General features: G+C 41.0%; 1 protein-coding gene across 2 annotated transcripts in view; it reads left to right on the forward strand.

Annotated features, from left to right (window-relative positions):
• Positions 1-27,533, forward strand: part of OXCT1 (3-oxoacid CoA-transferase 1) — a 128,174-nt gene continuing 100,641 nt past the window's right edge. Inside the window, exons 1-7 of one of the 2 annotated variants that reach the window (XM_088023515.1) lie at positions 1-184; positions 8,261-8,369; positions 9,452-9,542; positions 17,066-17,201; positions 20,110-20,259; positions 24,794-24,900; positions 27,080-27,140. In XM_088023515.1, coding sequence (XP_087879641.1) covers positions 107-184; positions 8,261-8,369; positions 9,452-9,542; positions 17,066-17,201; positions 20,110-20,259; positions 24,794-24,900; positions 27,080-27,140 — 732 coding nt within the window. In that variant the 5' untranslated portion in view covers positions 1-106. The remainder of the gene's footprint in view (positions 185-8,260; positions 8,370-9,451; positions 9,543-17,065; positions 17,202-20,109; positions 20,260-24,793; positions 24,901-27,079; positions 27,141-27,533) is intronic. The other variant, XM_028097962.2, reaches the window with a different exon arrangement.

The raw sequence follows: 27,533 nt of genomic DNA on the forward strand, positions 1-27,533 counted from the left end.
CCTTCCCTTCCCTCCCTTCGCGTTGACGCCGCTGCGGCCCGGCTGCACTCCTACACACTCACGCGCGCGCCTCAGCGCGTCGCCTTCTCCACGCCCGGCCCGGAACATGGCGGCTCTCAAACTCTTCTCCGCCTGGTCCCCGCTCTGCGCCGCCGCCCGCCTCACCGGGGGCGTCTGGTCCAAGGTAACGTGCCAGTGAAGAAGGCCACGCGCCGGCAGAACGCAGACGAAACCCTGCGTGGTGCCCGCGTCCTCTCCTCTGCATGCACCCGCCCGCTCCAACCTACGAGTTAGCGTCCGTGGCGCCGTCTCCGGGACACCGAGACGCGCCGACGCCTGCCTTGCCTCGCTGCTCCTTCGGGTGACTACTTTTGCGCGGTTCTGCAGCCGCTTCCCCCGGCCGGGCGAGATCGGGTGTAGAAGCACGCGGAGAAAAGCTAAAAGGGGGCAGGAGGGCGTCTGGCAGCGCCGCCTCCGCGCCCTTCAGGGCTCGCTCGCGTCCTCCCGGGCACGCGTCCTCCCCGGCTAGCATCTCCGCCTGGCGAGCAGCCTCCTGGGAGGGCGCGCCGGTCGAGGGACGGGTAAGGGTGACGGCAGCAGGGGACAGGTTTGCACCTCGCGTTGGGGATTTCGGGGCAGGTTAGCCACCGGTCCGCGCGAGTTGGCCGTGGAGGCGGCGGATGCTGGGCGTCGCGGGGGTGGTATGCCGTGTCCTCCCTGTCCTCCCTTATTTGGCCGCGTCGCTGCGTGGCGGTGGGAAGGGGAACGCGGACTGGAGCGCTCGCCTGGTCATCTTCCCCGTCTGACGGAGAAACCTGTGGTGCTCCGGCCGGGGCTCGCTCGCGCTCTTGAGGCGCAGGCATCCGGGTTGGAGGATTTCCATTTTCAGACTCTTAGAAAACCTTGTGCCTCCCTTACTGCCTCCTCTCCACCAATTTTTCTTTCTTTCTTTCTTTCTTTCTTTCTTTTCTCTTTTCTTTTCTTTCCTTTCCTTTCCTTTCCTTTCCTTTTTTCTTTTCTTTCCTTTCCTTTTCTCTTCTCTTCTCTTCTCTTTTCTCTTTTTTCTTTTCTTTTCTTTTCTTTTCTTTTCTTTTCTTTTCTTTTTTTTCTTTTCTTTTCTTTTCTTTTCTTTTCTTTTCTTTTCTTTTCTTTTCTTTTCTTTCCCACGCTCAGGTGGGGTTCCTGCCCAGAGCCCCTCGGAGGCCAGTACGGGCCGAGAGTGCTGGGTCCTGGAGGGCGGTTTACTTCGGCTACCATCGTAACCTCTTCCTTGCTAGGGAAAAACGGAAAGTAGCGTTTGTACTTAGCGCATTAAATAATAGTTTTGAGCTTGAAAGCGTGTCTTGCACGAGGTGTGTACCCAACAGAACTGCCACGCCCCATTGCTCTCTTTCCCGCATGCAATCTCTGAGAAACCCCTTAGGTAAATGCTAGGGGATGATTTAGAACTGGAACATTTTATTCATAAATGCCTCTTAGGCAGCATTTTGGTAATTGCTGATAGCTTTGGATATATAAAGCATTATTAAAAGGGCACTTGACTGACCTTCAGTCACGCTGCTGCGGGTGCTGAAACATGCAGACCAGGACACTCCCATACCCTTGGGCCCAGGTCAAAAACATTGGCAGTTACCTATTTGCCTAAGTATTAATTTACTCACTTTCCCATGGCGTTAAACTGCTTCAGAAGCCCAGCAAACCTCTTAGGTGGCAGAGGTTTCCCTGTGCCTCACTGAAAGTTCCTATCAAGCTTCAAACTTTCCCTCTTTGAGGTTTGGTTATCATAGGTCCAATGCCTGCTTCCAGGGGTTTCTTCATGCTTGGCACTTGGTGCCCCTACTGCTTATTTAGTCCTTAGATGCTCATCTAACTTGCCTTACACTGGAACACTTGTGTGCTTGTTTAACTTTTCAAATGCATTCATTGACTTTTTTTTTTTTTAAGATTTTATTTGAGAGAGCGAGCGCCAGCTTGAGCAGGGAGAAGGGCAGAGGGAGAGGGACAAGCGGAATCCCCACTGTGTGGAGCCCAACCCAGGGCTCTATCTCAGAGATCGATAGTGACTTGAGCCGAAGTCAGACACTTAACCGACTGAGACACCCAGGTGCCCCTAAATTGACTTCTTAACAAGATGCAAGTTTCTGGTTGTCGAGGACAATCTTGTATGCTTTATTCTCCATCCCTCTCAACATTACACACTATTAGGCATAATATAGACATGTTTAATACATGGATGAAAGAACCCTGTGGACAAACAGAGGTAGTAACCTTGAGAACTTTTCTGCTAAACATAACCAGCAGCCAAAATGAGATGGTGGATGTGTGTGTGTTAGGCAAGTCTCTTAAACTTTAATGAGCCTCAGAATTACTTGGAGGCTTTAGCAAACCGGTTTCTGGGTCCACCTCCAGAGTTTCTGATTTAGTAGGTCCTGTGTGGGGCTCCACACTTTACATAAATGAGTTCCCAGGTGATGTTAATGCTGCTAGTCTGAGAACTACATTTCAGAGCCATTGGCATGGACTTAGATTTGAATACACCATCTGAAGTTATCTTTCTTTCTCCATTACTGTTTCAGAAGGAGCATTTAATACTATTTTCCATTCACTTTGGAAAATTATTACTGGAAAAAGATCCTGAAGCTACCATTAACACTTTACCTACCTTTCTTCCTTGAACCTGTTTTTTCCCCAGATCTCTTGCCAATTCCATTCTCCCCTGGTACAACTTACTGGTCCAGTCCCCCTGGATGACACTTAGTGCTTCAAGCTCTTTCTGATCCACAGCGAACCAGCCATAAAGTTGTTGTTTCCTCCCTTGTTTTGTTTTTGTTCTCATTATGGCTAATAGCACCCATATCCCACCAGTGGAATCTTGGACCCCTTCTTTCCTCTCCTCTTCCCTCCACCTCGTGGATAACCAGTGTCATGTATGCACCTTTTCCTGAAATTTCCTTGGGGTTGTCCTTGGCACTCTTTCCCAGCAACTGTCTATTTCTTCCATATAGCTCCCTGATATTAACATTTGTATTTAAATTTTTGTAATTATTTAATGACTATTACCCTTGCTAGTTTGCAAGTTTTATCAGTGCAAGGACTATGCTTGAGTGGTTTTTTGTTTGTCTTAACTCTGTATTCCAGTATTTAGTATATTTTATACAAAATGGATATTTTTGAACAAATGGATGAGTGGATGAAAGAATGATTTCCTCTGCCACTTTCCTGTTTCAGTCTTTCATATGAGTTGTGACATCTCTGTTTCAAAAGCTTTGCTGTCCCTTCCTCATTGAAGGAAGAAGTCAAAACCTCAGTGTGGTCCTTAAGTCCTGCCCGTCTCCTTTTTCAGCCCGATCTTCACGAGCTTCTCTCCATGGGACCTGGTCCCGCGTGTTCCTGAGCACAATGAGCCTTTTCACATATCCGTACCTTTATTCATGCTTCTCTTTCTGGGTTCCCCATCCTCATTAGTATCTTAACTCTTGGCAAACTCAAGCTTTCTGATACACCAGGCAGAATGCATCATTCCTTTATCTGTGCTCTATTAAAGTGCTGGGCATCACTCTATTGTTGGAATAAAAGGAACATGTATGTTCCCTCAAAAACAGTATGCCACTACTTTAGAGAATTGGCCTAGTGTCGGTAACTCCCTGTAGGGTCCTTGTGATTTATTTATTCATTTCATAAGTGCATAACTGGTAGTGTTTGATTTAAGGTGAGCATTCCACGTTTGATAGATACTCCTACTGTCAATTTACCTTTGACATTGGTAAACATTACGACACACATCACCATCTCCACTTAGCGCTGATGCCATATTCTCCTTGCTAAGTGTGTATATGTGTGTATCCACCTGCATATTATTGCCTTTTCCTTCCAACAGGGTCCTCTTCATCTCTCTCCATATGGCTTCTCCTTTCCACTTCTGTTTATCAGACTTTGGTACTGAGGTGGGCAGTATCAATCTTCCTGTGTCCTGATTTTTTTAACTGCAAGGTAATAGGTAAATAACACCTGGGTGTACAGTTCCATATCATTAAGATAAGATTAATTTAAAAATAAAAGAGCAGTATGCTATATGGATTTTCCCTGAAAGACCTTCAAAATGAAGTGCGTTTTTTGGTAAAGTTCTGGAGTACTGAATGACAAGAAAAAGAGAAATTTAGGCAAAAGAAAGAATGGTAGAAGTGGTTAGAAAGGAGGGAGATTCCAGAGGCGCCTGGGTGGCTCAGTCGTTGAGCGGCTGCCTACGCCTCAGGTCATGATTTCAGGGTCCTGGGGTCAAGCCCCACGTCGGGCTCCCTGCTCTGCGGGAAGCCTGCTTCTCCCTCTCCCACTCCCCCTGCTTGTGTTCCCTCTCTCGCTGTCTCTCTCTCTGTCAAATAAATAAATAAAATCTTAAAAAGAAAAAGAAAGGAAGGAGATTCTGAATTGGGAAATTATCAGATAAAATTTAGGCTCAAGAACGGAATCAGACCTCAAATTCTAAATGTAAGAATTTAACTAGAGGACAAAGGGTGAAGAGGGGGAGAATTTTAAAAGGAGAAATAGATTAAATAGAAAAAAATGGCAATATAAGAATTTTGATTATTTCTTACCCTTCAGGACCTTGACTGTTGTTTTGCAATATAGTCATTATTTCCTTCCTCCAATAGTAATAGCAGAAACTAGGGGCACCACAAAATGGAATTTTGCAGAAGGCGGGAGAGTGGAAAACAAAATGAAATATGTTACCCAAATGTAAAGGAGGACCTTGGTGAAAAATTCACCCCCGAAATACATAGATGGTGAAGCCATACAGTTCATTACTCTTCATTCTTTTAGTAACCTCTGCAGACTTAAGGGCTCTTTATTTATTCGTGTAGCAGATGGTGCTTGAATCTTTTCACCTCATTGTTTTAGCATTTTAGAAGGTAAAAGTCAACTTATGAGCAGTGTAGAGCTTCACTTTGAATTCACTTATTTACGAAAAAAAGACACCTCCTCTGCTCAGTCTTACAGGGTGTCAGCAGTGATGCTCCTTGCCTCCCAGAGGCTGGGAGAATGGGATAGAATGTGGGCAGAGAGGAAGCTTGTTCAGTAAACAAACCGAGAAGCTTTCTCTGGGGTGCTGCGTCCAAGGCTCTAAGTCTTAAAGACCCACAGGAAACATTCTGGTGCAACTGGCTTCAGACATTCTCCTTCCTCTTTGCCTCACTACCTGCATTCGTACAGCCAGATTGCCCAGTACTCTCTGAATACTTAGAATGGTAAGCTTGACTACAAACAAAATAAACATGTTAAAGTAATCTTAAAGCTGGAACCCATTTTTCAAAACCCTCAACAAGGGTGGCATGGATTAATTTGCTAGAGCATAGGTCATGCTAAAAAAAATTCTTTGTAGAATCAGTAATACCTGCCTGTGTGTATAGGTAAGGTAGAGCGGGGAGGTTAAATGTGAAAACTAAAGTCCAGTCAATGGCAAGTTAATCTTACTGCCCGGGTGCAGAATGGAGAGAGGGTTACATTGCCCAAGGGAAGCGTATAAACGCAGGGTCTGATATACCATTACTTAATCCTTACTACATCCTTAAGAAACAACTGTCATCCTTTTGTAAACTTAAAATCACCTCTTACACTCAGATTTTGCAATTTTCTCCGTTTCTCGCAATTGTGGGTGAACTGGAATTTTGACCCAGAGATTACTGGAGTGTGGCCCATTGGGTCACACTGCTGATTTCTTAGCAAATAGATATCACATGTCAATATAACAAATAGGTAACAAAGGTCAACAAATATTAACTGAATGTGTGGAAAAATAAAAAAAAAGTTGGGTGTAATTTCTTTATTATCTTGAACCATTCTCACATTGCCTGCAAACATTTCACTCATTTCTTTTAGCTTTTGATTGTCTAGATAAATGTGAAACACTTGAGTCTTTTCTAAAATGTTTCTGAAGTATTTTTTTTAAAAGATTTTATTTATTTGAGAGAGAGAGTGAGCAAGTCGCGGGAAGAGTAGAGGGAGAGGGACAAGGAGACTCTGCGCTGAGTGCAGAGCCTGATGTGGGGCTTGATCTCACCTAACCCTAACCCTGAGATCATGACCCGAACTGAAATGAGTCAGATGCTCAACGAACCGAGCCATCCAAGAGCCCCCTTCTGAGGTATTTTTTTAAGGTGTGGGGCAAGCATTTCAATAATTTCTGTTTGTAATGAAGACACTATCAACTGAAACGACAGAATTCCTGACAAGTCTATGCTTATATACTTTTGTTTCCCCTTGTGAATCTGAAAAGTGTCCTGGATCTGTAGGAGAAGTGAGTTTTCTCTTGATTTCCTCTCTTACAGGATTCATGTTTCTCAGTCTACAGATAAGTAGTTCAGAGTGACTTTACCCCCTGACTACTTAGGTGTAGATGAGTTCTTTTATTTTCTTCCTCCTGCTGAGGCCCTGACTTTTCACCCCTTTGTATTTGGTAAGAGATAGAGATTAGCATTTGTGTATTTACTGCATGTTTTTGCATCTTTGACTTTTTTCCAATTTTGAGATATAATTGACAAAACAGTACTGTATCAGTTTAAGGTGTACAGAGCAATGACTTCTCCTTCACTCTTTAGAAAAGATAATAACATAGAGTTCTTTATTAAAAAATAGGGCACTCATAAAGATTTGTTATCTGTAAATAATGAAATTGAAGTAGAATAAGACGGTGGGCTTTTAAAACTCATGGAGAGGAACAGATTGTGGTAGAAGGATGCTGTGATGAAGGCTAAAACCTGGGATCTGGTTTTGCTGTAACACAATGTTGGGTACATTACGAGATCTTGCTCAGCTTCAGAAACTTGACCTGTGAAATGAATTGGTTGGATTAGAGTATCTGTATTTTTCTTTTTTCTATTTTTGAGCAGATATCCTCAACTTTATTTTATGATTCATCTTTTGTCCTCTTTATTGAGGCTATCAAACTTTTAATTTCCAAGATTTAAAAAAATATATATTTGTATGTGTACGTGCATGTTTAAACAAAATCCAATAAATCCTTGCTACTGGGGATAGGACAGAGAAGTAAGCTCTCTGCAGCTCCAGCTCATTCTTTGCTAGCTTTGCCTCCATGTATTTCCCAGTGGTGTGCTAGGATAGACCCCTCTCTTCACCAGATCTGAACCAAGGTTGAATTTAAAGGGACAAAAGTCATCTGGGTAACCTCTACTTTTGCATATTTCATTTGACATTCAGTGTTCTCTTAAAGGAAATAGACTTTTGTACTATTTGACACTTTCAATGAAATAAGTTTATAGAGGAAGAAAAGAATGGTAGAAACTCATTAATGCGTTTACCTTGACCTCATAGGATGTCTGTCAAAGACCAATAAGGCAGCACGTGTGAGCTTACATTTATGAACTCCTTAAGGTGGCAGCATATGAGGAGTCAGGAGCCTTTCTCTTTTCTCCCTCCCTTTTTAGGTTGAATATATAATAAGAATAAAGAGAGGTGATATTTATCATGAATGATTACAACATAGTCAGCTCTGATTTTCTCCTCCGTATTGTGGATAAATTATAAAGAGGGAAACTGTTTAAAACGGATGATGAATGTTCACTAGATAACCTGTTTTGCACCAAATAGGTCACTGGTAAGACTAGCCATGCCTTCCTTGCAGATAATAGTTTGCTATTTTTCTCAGCATCTATAAACTCCAAGCCCCTTAGGGGGATGGGTCTTTTTGTGTACTGTTCCTTACTTGTTCCCTTAGGAGGCATTCACTGATACAAGATTGGGTCAGGGGCCCAACTATGTATTTGTATACTGGTCACACCATACCTCATTTCCCGCAGAGTGGCAGTCATGTCTTAATATTTACTAGATGGGAGTAAACACCAGAATAGTTGGCACATAGTACGTTCTCAGTGAATATTTGTTGACTGAATGCAAGGTTAGCTCACTATCAGAAACTGATGCTTGATGGCATCATTATTGTGAGTTTGAGTCCCAGTGTATGAGCTGTCTACTTTCAATCTTTTGGGTGGCCACAAATGACAGAGTTTTCCTTTATACAATGGAAGACATCCATCATGATCACAAGGGAATTCTGGTGATAATCTGTGGGTAGAGTATGTCCTTCCTACTCTTAAGATGAATTACTTACGGCCCCACTCTTTGTTTCAAAGAGCAGATAGTGAAATTATCCTTGTTTATATGAAAAGTGAATACATTGGTATACATGCAAAATAAAGATGTATCTCCAAATGATGATTCACTTAAAAATTTTTAAAAAATGTTTTAGGGATGTGTTTGCTACTTTTCGACCAGCACACGTCGCCATACCAAATTTTATACAGATCCAGTGGAAGCTGTAAAAGACATCCCTGATGGTGCAACAATACTGGTTGGTGGTGAGTAATGGTACTGTTTTCCTTTTGGTGATGGAACATCCTTATGTTTTTAGCAAAGCAGGGAAATCACAATGGCAAAGCTGTGGAGATCAGAAATGCCAATTATTTTATTTTTAGTCATTTATTGCATATTATGTAATTATTTCATTATGTAATGATTTTATTAGTGTCCTCATCTTGAAAATTTAGCAAGGTTTAGCACTTAATGTTTCACTTTTTCCCTTTGTGTTTCTTTTTCTATTATTTTGAAAAGCTGAAGTTTTAAATGGTGATGTCTTATTAGTAGCTTTGAAAACATTCCTAGATCCTTGGGAATTCTGTTTAACTAAAACATTTGCATGGCTCTCATCTGCCCTTACCTAGCTATTCCTTTTGTCATTCCTCATTTTAGGAGGTAAAAAGCATATACGCATCTCTCTGTTGTTGAAGCCTCTGGGTTCATTGCTGCACCTTGTTTGGAATGTCTTTTAGAAACATTGTCTCACACTCATTACACTCACTGCCTGATTCTTATAATTTTTATTTATTACTCTTATTTTTTCTTATTTCTAGGCCTTGGTCACAGGAATCTAGGCTTGTTTTTAGGGCTGCTGTTCATTCATTCATCCATTCAACTGACCAGTCATTGAATGTCCATTTTAAACCCAATACTATTTGACAAATTGCAGAAGTTGTAAAGAAATAAAAGTCATTGGTCTAGGCTTCCGGTTCTGCAAAATCTACTCAGGCATATAAACAAACATGCTTGAAAAAGTAATTGTATAAAGGTTGAATTATAAAGTTGGACAGTAATAGATGTGTAGTTAAGTGCAAGATGTGTGATGTGTAGCTAATATTAACTGGTTGCACTTGGCTTTATTCTTATGATTCAAAGATTTGACGGTTATGTCTGGTGCTATCTAATGGTGCAGAACATTTGGGTACAGCTATGTAGCCACTTCCCAAGTTGCTGAGATATATCTGTATATTTTCCTTAATAGATCTAATAATGTGTTTTGCATTTTTTTTTTATGGAAAAGGATAACATACATTTCCCTGAGAGAAGATTACCATTTTCACAAATTGTCTTTTTCACTTAATAGGTTTTGGGTTATGTGGAATTCCAGAAAATCTTATAGGAGCCTTACTGAAGACTGGAGTGAAAGGGCTGACTGCAGTCAGCAACAATGCAGGGTAAGTGTGCATTTTGAAAACAAGTGGCTTGAAAGAAATGACAGTTCTCTATAATATTTATACAAAGTTTATGAATAAAATGAAAAATATGCTCAAGTATCATAAGATAGTTTTTTTTTAATATTTTATTTATTTGAGAGAGAGAGAATGAGAGAGAGAGAGAGCACATGAGAGGGGGCAGGGTCAGAGGGAGAAGCAGACTCCCTGCCGAGCAGGGAGCCTGATGCGGTACTCGATCCCGGGACTCCAGGATCATGACCTGAGCCAAAGGCAGTCACTTAACCAACTGAGCCACCCGGGTGCCCTCATAAGATAGTTTTTAACAAGCTCAAGAGTTGGAGGTTACATTTCTTCAAATATTTTTGGTACCATCCTTCATAATCATAAGTAAAGCAGACTTGCATAGATTTATATCATAGATTTATATCTTAGTTTGATGTGTTTTTATTTTTCTAAATTCCAAATGCATTGTTAAAGTTAAAATACAGATTTTCAAATTGAATCTTGCATTTTATAGTTTAGAGATGTCCCTTTATGTTATTGTAGATCATTATGTATAGAGGAAGATATTAAACAGGTTTTTGTTTTTTTTTTTTTTTAAGATTTTAGTTCCACATCCTCAAAGAAGCCTTATTCAATTATAGAACTTCTCTAGCCTTCATTGATCTTGCCCCTTTGGAGACTTCCAGTCTTTCTTTGTATACCGAATTGTAGTCCTTCTCTAGTATATATTACAGACTGATCCTTTTGCTTACAGTAGTTTTTTCTTCCCCACAAGTGCTGGAGCTGGATGGGATTGTAGAGATCATCTGTTCCAGTTCCCTCATTTAACAGAGGAAACTCATATGTAAATAGAGAAGTAACTTGTTCATGATCACTTGATATTTCTTAAATGCATCTCGTGCTATTTGAGCTTACTTTGTATTTATTAAAAATACTTTAGACTATCAGTACTTTGTTGGGTTTTCCAGATAGCTCAGTGCTTACAAGGGATGGGGTAAATCAATGTAAATTCTTGATGCGGAGTAAATACTGATAACCATCATTGAACGCAAAGAAAGCACTTTGCACACCCTCATTGGCAGTTGATTCTCCTAGTTAGGTGGGTTTAATCACAGATCTACAGGAATGACGGCTCTGTTTGGCCATTAGAGTCAGATAAATGAGGAAAACTTAGCACTGCTTTGTTGGAGAAACAAAGATGGTTTGGATTGTTGAGTAAATGGAGAGAACTTAGAAGTAATAACTACTTTCTTGGGGCATGTGGGTGGCTTAGTCAATTAAGCATCCAACTCCTGATTTCAGCTCAGGTCATGATCTCAGGGTCCTGGGATGGAGCCCCTTGTTGGCTCCATGCTCAGGAGTCTGTGTATCCCTCTTCCCCTGCCCTTCTCCCCTAAATAAATAAATAAATAAAATCTTTTTAAAAAAAGAAGTAATAACTGCTTTCTCATTTAGAAAAAGGCTTTTTATGGAAGGATCTACCTGAATTGGAAGACTTTCCAGAGCTCAGGGCTCTTGGTCTGTGTTTTTTGTTTTGTTTTTAGTTATCAGTAAGACCTGTTGCCATGAGGTACCACTTATCTGGGTGTGGAGTATTAACTGTTAGTCTTTTTTTTTTTAAATATTATTTAATTTATTTTTTTATTTTTAAGATTATTTTTTAGAGAGAGCGCACGCTCACGAGTAGGCAAAGTGGCAGGCAGAGGGAGAGGGAGAAGTGGAGCCCGATGCGGGGCTTGGTCCCACCTGGGATCGTGACCGGAGCCGGAGGCAGCCGCTTAACCTACTGAGCCACCCAGGCGCCCCTTGACTGTTAGTCTTGATGAGATAAACATTCCCCCTTAGGGTCACTCGGATGAATCCAGACTTTGATATGGATTGATTAGGAAAGTAGGGAAAATTGAAAATATGCATTTCACTGAATTTTTTAGAAGACTTTGACATGTGAATTACAAGCCTGTAGAAACCAAAAGTTTTACAGTAAACTATATATCAGCCAATTAGAGAAGTAAGGGAAGCATAGATGTGTTATATTAATCACACTCATTTCCTTATGACAAGATTATTTTAGATTACCGTTCTTGAAGGTGGGAATTTAAACAAATGGACACCCAGCTTCCATGTGGAAGCCTGTAAGTACTATGTGATAATGCGTACACACCTGTGTCTGTGGTTACAGTACTATTACCTATATGTGGTATTACACTAGTCAGCTGTAGGAATTCTGGACCCAATGAGCAGTTTTTCATGCTAAATAAAATTCCTGGGTCTGCACCAGTGGTTTTGAACCAGTAGATAAAGGTGGGTGGCCCCTTCGCTGTGCCGTCTTTATTATTAGTTGAGGCAGCTGCAGCTCTGAAGGGCTCAGTGGAGAGCTGTAGGCCATTTTGTCTGATTATGCATTCCCCCAAGAGTTGATTATTTTGTCTGAGAAGAGCTAACCACTTCCTGGGATGTGTACTTGAACTTCTCTGCTCCGCTCACGGAAGGGAGTGAGTGTTCACTTGTTCCATATAACTGCATCATAAGTTAATGTGCTATCCGAATATAACTTGGTCTTTTCATTTGATATTCTTGATATTATCAGAGTAAATATGTACTGTAACTGAGATTTAAGCATGCCTAAAATGAGAGGAAACGAGAAATCCAGTTTAGTAAATGGTTGCAAATTCATTTTGATTAGTTTTGTTTTGACAAGAATTTCCAATTAATGAGATTTCAGAAAATGAAATTTCAGATTCAGAACATGACAAATATTTGTGGAACGTTTATGTCTTCCATGAAATACTGTTTTGATTTACATGAATATATCTCTTTATTGAATTCTTGGCTTTAGATTTCTTTTACCACTAAAATGTTTGAAACCTGAGTTTGTGGTACCATAAGAGAATGGTCAAATCTCTCCTTAGGTGTGCTAGGGAAATGTTGGCTACTAAAGGCAAGCAAGATAATCTCTTTGAAAGTCCACCAAAATTGCCTTTAATATCAAAGAGCTGCAAGATGCCTTAATATGCATGTTTCTCTATTAGAAATGTATGTTTCTCATTTGCAAAAGATGGCCTGTGTCTGTCTTCTCGTTTCCTATTGTAAGGGCTTTGCCTTTTTCATTTTTGTATCATCATTGTCTGATAAACAGTAAAGAATGGATATATGTTTACTGAATTCGTGAGTTGGAAAGTATGTGGCAAGAAAGACACTTATTATAAGCTACCTAACAGCATTTTTTGAGGCATAAACACTAGCTCTGTACTTAGTCAGGGGGTAGCCTGGGCTGAGCATCTTAAGCATTGCTTGGTTGCCAAGCCAGTTGCTAGTCCAAAAAAGAAAGCAAAGGCCAAATATACATAGTTTCCAGAGCCAAGATCAACAAATACAGAGAGAGGTCATGTCCAAACAGAGCCAAGTTCAAATGTGTAATGGGTTGAAAAGCCAAACAGAGATCCATGAAAGAGTGTGTAATGGGAAAAATCTCTGAAGTCAGTGAATTGGGCAAGTACATTCTGGTTTATCATATGGACCTGTATACTTGGAGGGTGGTTCAGGTATTAAAGACTACAGAAAGCAAATGGACTGTATTCACTTTCACGGATTATTTTATTGTTACGACTATTTAGATAGGGCTCCAGAGGATATATCAATAGTACTCTCATATTGGGTAACTGAAGAGAGTTTACCAAAGCGACTGTCTTTAAAGGAATGGTCAGAGTTACGGGAAAGCAATATGAGTATTGAAGTACCCTGGAGTTAGTAACAGAGAGCGCTATTACCGCCAGCCTTAGGCCTGAAGAACGAGAGGAGAGAGCTGCCAGGAACTGGAGGAAAGCTTTATGGAGAGGGTTGTCCAGTGTGCTGCAGCTTGCCAGGGAGGGAGTCAGGGTAATATAAATCCTGACATCCTTCTCGCACCTGGTCAGAAGACAGAGGGCAAGGGAGTCCATCTATCCAGTCAGCCATCCCAGCACAGGGCAAGCTGGAGATTGGCGAATGGATCTGCAAGGGCAAATAGAAAATCTCCAGCATGAGGACTTGGTGATTTTCATTTTGAGCCAGTGAGAAGGGAGAAAGTGAAATCAAACAATAACTTCATTCAACAAATGTTCCACAAATGTGAAAATGGAGGGGCAGATTTCAGTATAAAGGGGAAGAGTTTCAGAGACAGGGAAAGGCCAGTGCAAAGGCCCTGGGAAGTACGCCTGGTGTGTTTGCGGGACAGGGAGGAGGTCAGCAGAAGGAAAGTGAGCAAAAGGGAAGTGGGAGGAATGAGGTCTGAGATTCAAGGGCATCTCATCTTACAGGGCCTTGCAGGCCACTCTAGAGACCTCTGCTTTTGCATGAATGCCATTGCAGCATTTTGGGCAGAGCAGTGATGTGATCTGACATATTTTGTTTTATTCTTACGGTTTTGGCCGCCATTTTATGAGTGGATTGCAGGGGGCAGGAGTAGAAGTAGGGAAGGTTGCTGTCTTTAGGCAGGAGATGGTGCAGGTCGCACAGGAGGAAGTGAGAAATGTTCAGATTCTGGATGGATTTTGAAGGTAGAGTCAGGATTTTCCAAGATAGTTGATGTAGAGTATGAGAGAGGAGTGACAGAGCACTCCGTTACTTTTGTACTAAAGATCTGCAAGGATGGGGCAGGCTGCAGGTGCAGCTTAATTTAGGAGAATGGAATTGTTAACCTGAAGAACAGAAGGCCCAGCTAAAAAACAGAGATGGCAGTGTGTGTGTGTGTGTGTGTGTGTGTGTAAGAACTGATTTTTCCGAGAGACAGAGACTTTGTAGTGATGTGGAGCCCTCTAGTGGCCAAGCATATTATTAATCTTCAGGGCGTTCTCTCCATACTTCTCCATATCTCAAAAGTACATTCTTGAAAATACTTGCTTAGGCTTTAGTTTTCTTTTGGAACAAGCAAGAATAAATCATGTAGCTATTCCTTCTATACTCATGGTGAGTGGGAAATGTTCTCAGATTCAGTACTGGAAGACAAGAACTATAAACAAGTTTAGCAAATGGTTGACGGTTACCTGGACTACTTGGAGGGATTCAGTGTGCCTAGACCTCCTGGTCTAGATTAGAGGCTTGGCAGTGATACATTCTGGGAAGTAGGAGTCAGTTGAGTGGGGATGGGCACTTGTGGGCATGAGGAGTGTGGGGATGGAGAGTGAAGTGAAGGGGGAGACAAGGAGGTTGTTAGGAGAAACGTCCGTGGTTTGTCACACAAGGTACCGTACTTATCCCTCCTTGGGTCATGCAAGGGGATGTCACTAGGGACTGTAGACTAATTAACCACCCGTCCATTCTCCCACTCTGTTCCACTGCCAAAGCCAGAATTCTGGACTGGGTCTGTATCTACATCAGGATGGGCAATACACCTATGATTTATTTTCCCCCAAATATCCCTTGACTGGTCCCCTTTTACTCTACTCCTTTTGGGGCTGCCTTAGTTCAGACCATTGTCTTTGCTTATCTGGATTATTTCAAGCCTCTTAACTGATCTCCCGGCCTTTTATCACTGAACCTCTCCAATTAATTGTATACCCTGTTATTTTCTACTTAAAATTTTTCACAGGGTCTCCCATATCCTTTAGGATGAAATCTTGATTTCATGGTATGGCTCACGTGACAGGTGACAATTTGGCCTGCCTTCTACCTCTTGCTCACTTTTGCTTTCAGTCCATACTGCAGTTACACTCAGCACGGAGCCTGTCCCACCACTGTGCACCTTTGCAAAGCTGCCTACCTGCCTTTTTGGTTCATTGCTTCCACACCTCTACTCTGCTCTCAAGGACTTTTTTCTTCACGCCTGTTCAAGTGTTATTTTCCGTAAGCCTTTTCTGGACCTCTTTCTCCTCTCTGTTGGGTGACCTTCAGTGTTCTCATTGTACTTGATGCAGACCTCTTAGCACATCTCACCCTCTGTTGTAATTATAGGTTTACATGTTTATCCCTTGATATCTCAGAGCTCCCCCTGGCCCAGGACCTGACATACTAGCCCTGGGGGGCAGTAAGAACTTAGTAAAGGACTATGGGATGAGTGAACAGTGTAGATGACCCAAGCTCCGTAAGGGAGAGGCCATGAGAGCACTTGGGGATTAGGAGGGAGAGATCATAAATGAAGGCTTCTATTTCTGGGAGGTGCTCTGGCTTTATCACTGTATTTCTGTCTTTTAAAAAAACTTTATCATAGCATAATATAGAGTAACACAGAAAAGTGATCATATCGCAGGTTTGAAGTTTGAAGGATCTTTACAGGCTGCAGACCCATGTAACCAGCCCCCAGATTCTTTCAAAGGAACATGACCAGTACCCCAGAAAGCCCCTCTTGTGCTCCTTCGAGTCACTGTTTTCCTTTCCCACCAAACTTAACCATTATCCTCACTTCTGATCTTATCCGTTAGTCTTGTGTGACTTTGAACTTCATATAAAAGGAATAGGTCGGTAAGTACTCTCTTGTGGTTCTTTTGCTTAGCATTTTACCTGTGAGAGCCCTCCATTGTTGCAGGGGTTGTCACTGATTCCTTCATACTGCTCATTTTTTCTGCTCTGCTGTGGAGTAGTATTGGTTGGGGAGGCCCCAGTGTTTGGCCATCATGGACAGTGTGACTATGAATATTCTTGTCTTCTGGGGAATATATGTATGCATTCCTGTTGGATATAGACCGAGGAGGGGAATTGCTGACATAGCATATCCATATGTTCAGCATCAATAGATACTGCTAATAATTTTTCAGAAGTGGTTGGATCAGTTGACATTCTCCTCTTCATAGATGAGTGCTCTGGGTGTTCCACATTCTTGCCAACACTTGATATTTCCTTCCCTTTTTTTGTTTTTTTTTTAAGATTTTATTTATCTGTGTGTGAGAGAGAGAGCGTGTGCGCACAAGCAGGGGAAGTGGCAGGCAGAGGGAGAAGCAGGCTCCCCACTGAGCAAGGAGCCCAACATGGGGCTTGATCCCAGGGCCCCGGGATCATGACCTGAGCCGAAATTAAGAGTCAGATGCTTAACCTACTGAGCCACCCAGGCGCCCCTGTTCTCTCTTTTAAATATGAGAATGCGTGTTCACTTTTTTAGGACAGAATGAATTTTTCTGTTTGGAGCCAGTGCAGGTTAGGAGAGTGGCATCGCCTTTGCATTTACATACGCCTTCAGAGTGTAGGGCAAGATCCAGTCTGCTCGCCTTCTACCCTATTATCACTTGGGAGCAGTGGAAAGAGTGAAAGGTGCAGGGCAGACTTGTAGGATTGGTGTGTGTTTGAATACTGGCTACGTCACTACCCAAGATATCTTTCGGCAGAAATCACTGAAAGGTCTTGAGCTTTAGTTTCCTCAGCTGTAAAATAAGAAAAGAACAGCCACCTTGCAAGGCTCTTTGGGTGGTGGGAGACTATGAGAGAATATGGGTTCAATGCCCAGCAGAGAGGATTCCTTTAAATGAATAATATTGCATGTTTTCGGAAGTCAGGGATATTAGTGTTCTAACCGATGTTGCTTTGATTGCAAGTTGCTTGCATTTTTCTTCTAGGGTTGACAACTTTGGCCTGGGCCTTTTACTTCGATCCAAGCAGATAAAACGCATGGTCTCTTCATATGTGGGAGAAAATGCAGAATTTGAACGACAGTACTTAAGTGGTGAATTAGAAGTAGAGCTGACACCTCAGGTAAGACAATTTCTCTGCTCCTCTTTTAGAATAGTAACTTAGTTTGAAATTTACCTATTTCCCTCTAGCAATTTTCTTTTGCAAGAGAGGTAAGGCAGAGAGGATGCGATTTTGCCAGGCCAAGGAAATTTGTTTGTAGGTCACACCTGTTGATTGCTAGAAGACTAAAAGCCTCTGTTGCCGTGCCCCAAAAAAGGGAGGTATTTCTAGTAAACAGTATCTAGGCTACAGGACAGATGTGTAAGCTTGGCACTATGGTGTCCATTTTGTGCTGGCAGCTTGCAGTAGGACTTGCTGAAATGCTTGGGGATTGTCCTAAGAGTCCATTCCTGTGAATCATAGAATTAGAAATATGTGAGGAATATGTTCTTGCTGAGACATCAGGAAAGTGAAGTCCCTGGAGGGTACAACTGGCCATGTCCTGGAGTAAGAACTGGAATCAGAGCCCAGGTCTCCAGGGAATAGATGTTCCTTACCAAGCAAGCAATTACCGCATTTGAATCTAGCAGGTTTTCATTCATGTCATACACTATGTCTTAACTGGCTAAAGATTTTGTCACAAAGGAAACTTGTTGAAGCCATTTGTGCCTATTGGTCTTCCAATTTGACATCATCTGCCTTCATCTCTGAAATTGAACCCACCACTCTGCTTTATTTTTGTCAACAGAATTATTATTACCACTGACTTCACTAAATTGGTAATAACATGAGATAGCAACATTTTAAAAATCAATAATGAACTCCCAGTATATGCTTGTCTAGAGAGAGCATGCAGGGGAGAACTTTTCTACCTGAGGTTTCACAACATTACTCACGTCCCACCCGATCACCCCACAGTGTGGGCATCTGTGCTTGTCATAAGCCTTGCACTGTGTCTGGTATTTATCCATTTTCATTTAAAGTTTTTTGAAAATAACAAAAGGTATCCTGTCTTAGTCTACTCGTGCTGCTATAACAAAATACCACAGACTTGGTGGCTCAGACAAGAGGAAGTGATTTCTCATTGTTCTGGCAACTGGGAAGTACAAGACCAAGTACAGGCTGATGTGATTCTTGGTAGAGGGGAGGAGAGGGAGGAAGAGAGAAGGAAGATGCACACGTGCAAACAAGGACTTTGGGGTCTTAGTATAAGGACACTAATCCTGCTGGATCAGGGCCCTACCCTTATGACCTCGTTTAGCCTTAATGACTTCCATAAAGGCCCTGTCTTCAAATACAATCACGTTGGGTGTTAGGGCTTCAACATATGAATTTGGTGGGGGACACAATTCAGTCCATTGCATATACTTTTCCTCTTCACATTGTAGATTGAGATAACTTTTCCTTTGGGTTGTGGAGCCCTTGAAGATTAACCTTTTGATTACTTCTATTATCTTTTGTATTATCCCTTCTTTTGTCAGAGGGCATATACATGGGAGTTCCTTAGTATTTCTTTTATATTCCTTCTTTAAGCTGAAAGAGGTCAGTGTCTCTCTCCCCGACTTAGTGGCAGGTGAATAAACGTTGGCTCGGGCAACTTGTTTTGCAGCCTGTGAGCCAATGAGCCAGAGAAGTGTTGTTGAAGTGGTAGGGATAGGACTCCCTTTGGGATTTGGATGTAGGGGGGTTGGTGGTAGCTGCAGAGAGCCTGTCTGTAGAGATTGTCCACTTTTAGGTCCTTGCGCAGTTGGACAGAGAGCAGGAATAAAGTATTCAAGGAGGGTAGACATAAAAAATATCTTATAGTAGAGAGTGTTATGGTTGTTTGGATGATTTAATCTTGGGAATGTTATTAATTTAAAATACAGTACAAAATGGAGTTATCTCTATTAGATAGAATAGAGAAACTGTTACCTGGAAGATTGTCAGTTATGCCTCAGATCCTGTCTTCCCCAGATGATCCCACCCTACTTCAAACACTCTGTGTCTGAAGTCCCAACTTTTAGTTCTTGCTTTGAGTTTAGTATTTAAAGGACCCAGTTAAAGTAGAAAATTGTTTTCAGGCTGAAATGATTTTAACATAATATTACTAAGACCTCAACCAGTTCTTACTACTGAGTGACCAATCAGTTATGTAGTATGAATATGATGTAGCTAGACTGTAACAATAGGTCTTAGGGTTAGGGTGGGTGTTAGGAAATATTTAGGGTCAGAGTTACTCCCCTATGGGAGAACTGGGTTGGAAAGCAGTTGGGGGCGGGGGGAGCCAGGGAAATCAGCTTTGAACCACTGGTACCTGGGAAGGGGGTAAAGATGGTAAAAAGAAGATACAAAGAAACTTTGCATACAGTTGTTTCTACTCTAAGATAAAATTTGAAGTACTCTTAGCTTTTAAAAACCAAATTACCTGTATGTTGTACTCTTTGCCTAACTTTGGATTTTTTCTTAGTTAGATAATGTAGTAGATAAAATGCTTTTAAGAATGTTTTAGAATGAACTCTTAAGTAAATGAACATACCATTATTATATAATAATGGCATTGTTATTCATGATAAGCTTCAAGCTATACCTACATAGGGCACACAGTAAAACACAAAATTTAAATACATATTTTTAAATATATATATATATATATAAAGTGATATACTTCAGATTTGAAAATTGATTTTAAAATATTACAAATAGACTGATGGAGAATATGATGTCAGGAGAGCAGTGGGAGACCAGAAAGCTGAGCGCATGATGATCCAAAGAAGCAGTTACATTTGGAATGCGGATTAAGAATTGAGAGATTGTTGTCTAGAGGGGCAATACTTGTTTTCAATTATCTAGCATACAGTGTTAGTGAAATAAACCAATATACAGTGCTAGGTCCTGTTTAGAATGATAAACCTGTAGAGAGAGGAACTGTGTCTGTAAATGTTTCCGTATCCACATACAGAAGTGTGCTTAATGAACTTCTTATGGTGTGGTGGTTGCTCACTTGTAGGGCACGCTTGCAGAGCGGATTCGTGCAGGTGGGGCTGGCGTTCCTGCATTTTACACGAGCACTGGGTACGGGACCCTGGTACAGCAAGGAGGGGCACCGATCAAATACAATAAAGATGGTACCATTGCCGTTGCCAGTAAGCCGAGAGAGGTAAGTAGCTCTCATTCAGGTAGCACTGGGATGCCTCCTTTAGCATAGGGTTCCAGGTGGACTCTGGGTAGATAAGATAAAATCTGCTCTGTGTAAGAAGAGACACTGTCCTTCACTTATGTGGCGTACGCTAGGTAAAATTTCTGCTGAAACTGAGCATCTGCCAATAATTAAAATCACATAGAGAAACCAGAATAAATGAGAAGAAACTGTGATCTATATAAGATGTGTGAGTCAAGATTAGTTTTTTTTTTAAGATTTTATTTATTTATTCATGAGAGACAGAGAGAGAGAGACACACAGAGAAGCAGAGGGAGAAGCAGGCTCCCAAGGAGCAGGGAGCCGGATGCGGGACTCGATCCCAGGACCCTGGGATCATGACCTGAGCCGAAGGCAGACGCTTAACGACTGAGCCACCCAGGTGTCCTGAGTCAAGATTAGTTTTATGGTAGGTTTTAACAAACGTTGGAGCATTTATAACTTCTGATAATGCTCATGTGGAAAAGAGAGTAGGTGTATGATATATATTGTATTAAACTTTTCATTCTCAAGCCCCTTCTGGATGTGGATGAAGGAGAAAAAAAAGCCAAGGACATCACAAGTTTGTCTACAATTTTGAAAAGGAGGGGACAGTTGTAATTACATAATAAGATAGAGCATTCATCCTGTCTCCTTTATCCTTCTTTTTGTACACTGGACATATTTGAGCTGACTGAATAATTTAGTTTTATTTAAAGTGCTGGGTGGGATGGAGTACCTTTATACTAGGTAACTTCACTCACATATTAGAAAAGAATAGGACTCTACATATAGATATTTGAGATACTCAGATTTGAGGCAGTTGTAAAAATTACACAGGACAATATTCCATTACTGTATTTTTAGTCCCTCTCCCTTCTCCCTGGCCACATGGCTCAAGAGTGTTAACTCAGGCTGCAGAAATGGTGAGCTTAGCTCTGAGGAAATGACAGCTTAGTAAATCGAGGGATCTCCTACCACACTTGCCTATAGCGAATTTTATAATTTTTTTTTCTTTTTTTTTTTGCTTATAGGGATGTTCTGCACCTCCATGTTTTGAGAGAAGATAAAAGGTCATTGAACATGCGCCTTGCTGTTCATTGTTTGTGTCTAGCAGCATCTTCCATCTGGAGCTTTGCTTTTTTTGCTTAGAATGACCTATATTGACTCAAAGTTTTGATTAACATTTTTTTTATATTCTATCTTCTTTCCTTACTGCCTAATTAGGTTTAAAAAGTTTTTGACCAAGTAAGACAGGAGCCTAATTATTAAAATGGATCTTAGTAATACAGATGATGCCCAGAAAAATTGGGTTAATACTTTGAGAGTTTGCTAGAAGCTAGAGCATTAACTTGCCCTGGGAAAATATAGGATAGACTGGAGTCTGTTCTGAATGTCTTGGTTCATATTTGCCTGGAGTCAGGTGCACAAATCTAGTAGCTTTGTACTTTGGTCTGAATTACCTAGGAACGTGACAAATAATTTCTTGAAATGATTCTTGCTAGCTCTTTATTTCCCGTACGTATGGTAGGAAGAGGAGGTGAGTAAATTTCTTAATTCAGTGGTATTTGCCAGACACTGGCCCACGTATGGTAGAAAAGGAGATGATCTAGACTAAGTCCCCCTGCTAGTGGAGGAACTGACAAGGAATGAATTAATAAACACATAATGTCAATAAAGAAAGTGCCATGAAGAAAAATGGAGTAGGGTAAGGGCAGAGAGAATGGTCACTGGCCAGGGAAGGGGTGTTCCAGATTGGGTCAGGGGAAACCTCTCTGAGGAAGTGACAGTTAGTAGAGATCAGAATAAAACAGGAGAATGAGTGGGTGAAAACTATAGGGTTGTGCTCTGGTCAGAAGGAAGGGGAAGGACACGGTCCTGGGGCAGGCCAGCTCTGTTTGTGGAACAGCAGGGCAGTGAGACTGGAACAGAGTAAACGAGGCAGAGAGCAGTAGGATGGGAGGCTGAAGGGAGGCGTGAACCAGATCACATGAGTTTGGGTTTTACTGAGTGGTGAGAGGACAGCAGAGAATTCAGACATGGGAGAGATGTGGTCTGAGTTACATTTTGGAAGGATCGCTGTGGCTGCTGGGTGGAGAGTTTTTTGGTAGGGTTCCAAGAGCAGAATCAGTGAGAGAGATTGAGAGGCTGTTGTACTGATCCAGGAGGGAGTGGAAGTGGTTTAGACTGAGGTGGTTGGAATCAGGACATATGTTGATAGCAGAGCCAGCAGGGTTTACCAATGGATTGGTTACAGGGTGAGGAAGGACAAGAACCAAGCATGCTGCTTACTGAGATGGGCAGAGTATGGAGGTAATCGAAGAGTCTTGTCTGGGACTGGATGCATTTGAGACGTCCTTGAGGCTCTAACAGAAGTTGCTCAGTCGTCTCCAGCTTGGGGAGGGTTTGGTGCTGGGCTAGGAGCTTTGGAGTCTTCAGCATATAATATTTAAGTCTGTGGGGCTAGCTGAGTGTCTAAGGCTAGAGTACAGGTAGTGAATACCTCTTTTGCATTTAAAGGGTGGGAAGAGGAAAAGGAGCAGCAAAGAAGAATGGGAAAGTGTCTAGTGAGTGAAGACCAAGGGGAGTTGGTAACTTGAAGACGGGCAGTTTTACAAAGGAGGAAGTGATCAGTTGTGTCAGAGTGAGAAGAGGTGCGGTAACAGGACAGGGCATTGAGCATTGGGTTTAGAAACATGGAGGTCATTGGTGACCTCAAAGAATGATTTTTCTGGAAGAGAGGATTTTTCTGGAAGGGTGGAAATTTGATTGGAGTGGATTCAAGAAAGGGCTGAAAAAAGAGGAAGTGGTAACCGGGAAACACACAACTCTTTCCAGTGAGTGTAATAGCTAGTATGGCAAAACCAGTCCCTTCCCTGTTTTAAAAATTTAGAATGGCTAGCATCAGCAGCTGCTGGTTTATAGACCCATCAGGAAATTATGTAATTGGAATAGGGGAAAAAAGCCAATTTTTTCACATTGCCTTGGATTAGCATATATTTAGATCTGTATGTAGTTTTCTAGATCTGTATGCAACATAACTCATCTGTCATCATTGGTGTTTATGGTAATGACTTTGAAATACATGAAACTCTTTTAAAAAGCTGTATACTGATGTGTAATTTTTAAATATCTTTCATACGATTCGTCTAAGTTTCACATTTGTAAGATCCTCCTTCCTCAGTGATCCCCTGAATTCATTAATATTCTCTAGCAGGAAAGTGGGATAAGGTCTTTAAGGAATCTGTTCTTTAAGAAAGGATTTCTGCTTTAAACCATAGTTAAAGAAAAGTAAATACTGAACTTAGTCCTGCAGCTTTATGTAATATGCGTGTGGTTTGTCCACTAGGGGGTGGTGTACGAACGAGGATGGAGTTCTGCCTTCCTATATGGCTCCATCCTGTGTGGGATGGAGCCTAGCACGGACATTCTTTCCTCTCTTTGATTCACTTTGCAGAGCTAAATCCCCAGGAAGAAAAAAGGAACAAAGTGCCACGGCATAGTTTTACTTTATGCTTCTTTTCCCCTCCCCACTCCCCTTCATCTGTAGTAGAATTAAAAGGTAATAGACATATAAAAATCAATAGCATTTCATTAGATCTGTAATGACAGAGAGGAGGTGTAATAGAAGAACATAGAATACTCATAGTAGCATCAAAAACCGTGAAGTACCTATGAATAAACCTAAAACATACACAAAGCTTTTTTTGGAGGGGAATTAAAAGCAATTTGAAGAGGTAAAAGAAGACTTCAGAAAATGTAGGCATATATTATGTTCACAGGTAGAAAGCTATGGCATGTCAGTTCTCCAGTTTCATCTGCAAATTCTAGGAATTCCAATTAAAATTTCATCAGATGGTTATAGGTTAGTTAGGAGAGATGAATAGATTTTTTTTTTTAAAGATTTATTTATTTTGAGAGAGTGAGAATGAGAGAGAGAGAGAGAGCACATGAGAGGGGGGAGGGTCAGAGGGAGAAGCAGACTCCCCGCTGAGCAGGGAGCCCGATGCGGGACTCGATCCCGGGACTCCAGGATCATGACCTGAGCCGAACGCAGTCGCTTAACCGACTGAGCCACCCAGGCGCCCGAGATGAATAGATTTTTATAACTATTTTAGGTACAAAATACTTTGCCCATTTTATGCAGCTTATATAGTTTTGTTTCCCCCCTGCCCCCGGGGTGGAGGGAAAGATGGGCTATTTTTCATGTTCTCTACATATAACTTATGCACACAAATAATAAAAAGAGTGCTAACATGCAGTCTATGCCTTAAGCATATAGAACTTTCAGTTCCTCAAGTTTACCAACCTCTCGCTGCTGAGTCTTTGCACATGCTGTTCCCTTGGTTTCTCCGCCACCACTTTGACTAAATCCTGGCTTCCTACCACTACTCCCCCGGGAGATCTCCATTTAGATTGTTCTCCCTCTGAGAAACCTTCCCCGACCGGGTTTGTATCCTTATTCTCTGCTTCTACCCCAGCACATACCTGACAATGTCCCCTTTGTCTCCTGCAGGTGAGGGAGTTTAATGGTCAGCATTTTATTTTGGAGGAAGCAATTACTGGAGATTTTGCTTTGGTGAAAGCCTGGAAGGCAGACCAAGCAGGAAATGTGATTTTCAGGTAGTATGATGTTTGTTTTGTTTTAAATATTAATGAAATGCATTTCGGCAACTTTGCATTTTCTAAATTATGATTGCAAAACGGATATCTTGATGTGTTTGGTGTTCAAAGATTCATTTAAAAAGTGGCTTACAGTCGTACAAGCCCCCAGGTCAGTGTGTGCATGCGTGTGCAAGGCTGCTGCTGTGCATTCTTGCTGGTGTGTATTTGTGGGGGTCTGTTCTGATTAGGTGGTGCCCACATTGCACTGCTTGGTAGCTATTTTGAATCAATATACTCTTGTATATAGTCCCATACAGACTATTTTTCTGTGTGTATTTTAGTTGCCAGGACAAGTTACAATGTTGAGACATACTTAGCAAATGTGAGAAAAGCACACAATTGTATTTAATTTTTATATTATTAATATGCATTGTCTTAAAATGCCTAAATTATTTTGATATTCTGGGAAGAGCTTGCTAGCACCCATTTAGGTCAGTTCTTTTCCAGTCCTGTTGGCGTCTGCTAGGAAATACTTATGTAGGTTCTATCTGAAAAAGTTGATTAATCTTGAGAATGCTTGTTATTTGGATAGCCACAGATATTAAGCCAAAGGCTTAATATAGCTCAAGATCTTTTGATTACCCTGAGCATACTAAATACTAAGTGTTTATATATTATACATATACATTATATGGTAGTTTTGAAAATTGTACCATCTTTGAATATACACCTACAAGTCTTGAAGACTTTGCCTGTTAGGTTACAGAAATAATTTTCTTTCTTATAATATGGTCATTTACTGTTTTAGTAATAATTTTTATCTTTACCTGATGCACCTTTGGTGAGAGCACAGTTGAATTCTCAGTGACTACTCTCATGCTGTTTTTGTTCATTTCTGAAGATCTTATATGATATTAATGCTATATTTGATTTCTTGAATTCAACCAGTTTTTGATTACAACTGATCTTGGCAGTTAACACATTTTGCATTTTAAAAAAGATTAATGAAATTGTATAGAAGCAAATGGAAATGAATTATTTAAACTATTTCCATGAGTTTATCGTGTGTTTCATTGCCTGGCTCTAATATCTAAAGATTGCACGGGGGCTGTTCTCAGCATTGACTTATGCCTGTGGTTATTGGTAGGAGATGAGACTGCTCCATCAGCAATGGTCAAGTGACTTAGATTCTTAATATCCTGACTTCTAGGATGACCTCCATTGTTAGGGGGACAACTGGTAAAAGGTCTGTCTAGGCCATTGTTAGGACAGCCCTACATACCTTTGCCTCTGGCCACACTGCCCTTGGAGCTTTTGATGCTGGGCATGCTGGATGGCTGGTGGAATCCAACTTAGCAACTTGTGAAAGTACCCAAGGACTTCTGTCTCAGGGACACACCTGTCTTTATATTTATCCTTAAATCTAAGTGAGATAAACATTGGTGGCCTAAAAGAGCTAGTAAAAGAAAGATGTAACTCAGTTCCCTCAATCAAATAAGATTTTTTTTTTTAGTCAACTTACACTCTCAGAAACAAAAAAAATACCTTAAAATTTTTATGGTTGGTGGTGATGCATTAATTTAAGAACTTGAGTGCAAAATCATCAGCAAAATTGGCACTTTCTGGAAATTTTTACACCTCAGGGTCTAATGTGGGTGTTGTACTTCAAAAAATTTCATTAGAAATTGGTCCCCCGGAATGATCTTTATAGATGACTCACACATTACCAATGAATGTGTCGTTTTATTTCAGCAATAGGTCTCTTTTTAATAGAGAATATAATTACTATACCTTCTCATATAAAGCACGTGCTACTTTTCTTAATATTTTAACAAGAACAAGTTTAGTGAAATATATAACCATGGAAACAAAGTGGCATCCCAGTTAAAAGACTTAGGCAACTTAGTTTTAAATAGAGTAGATTTATTAATATCTGTTTTATCTTTCTGTATATGATCTGTATGTTGAACATGAAAAATAGTTCCTCTTTCCTTCAACCCCATGAAAACTGTAATTGAATGAAGTGGCCATTGTTTTTATTTACAAAATTGTTTTAACACTTATGGAAAATACACATTCTTTTAAAAGATTCACAGATTTTTAGTTTATAGAAATTCTTTTAATCTATAATTAAAGCTGAGAGAAACTCTTCTTATTTTTGGTTTTCTTTTCCCACTTTCCCCCACTCCTAATATAGGAAAAGTGCAAGAAATTTCAATTTGCCGATGTGCAAAGCTGCAGAGACCACAGTGGTAGAGGTGAGAGAAGAGGTTATTTCTGGTTTCCAAAGGTTGCTTTTTAAACTTGCTGTTATGTATTAGTTCAGCAAATGTACAACAGTTCATTTGTCTTCGGGAGGATAAACAATGACCGCTTTTAAATTTTGGATATCAAAGGATTCTACTTAATATGTATTAGTTGAGGGACACCTGGGTGGCTCAATTGGTTAAGCGTCTGCTTTCAGCTCTGGTCGTGATCCAAGGGTCCTGGGATCGAATCCTGCATCGGGCTCCTTGCTGAGTGGGGAGCCTGCTTCTCCCTCTGCCTGCTGTGCACTCTCTCTCTCTCTGGCAAATAAATAAATAAAATCTTTAAAAAGATAAATATGTAATAGTTGCAATTTTACTGTAACATTAGCTTTCTGGTTGGCT

This window comes from Eumetopias jubatus, unplaced genomic scaffold, assembly GCF_037043125.1.
Source record: "Eumetopias jubatus isolate StellerSeaLion01/CBP00866 unplaced genomic scaffold, mEumJub1_p1.0 scaffold_5, whole genome shotgun sequence".
NCBI classification, from domain to species: domain Eukaryota; kingdom Metazoa; phylum Chordata; class Mammalia; order Carnivora; family Otariidae; genus Eumetopias; species Eumetopias jubatus.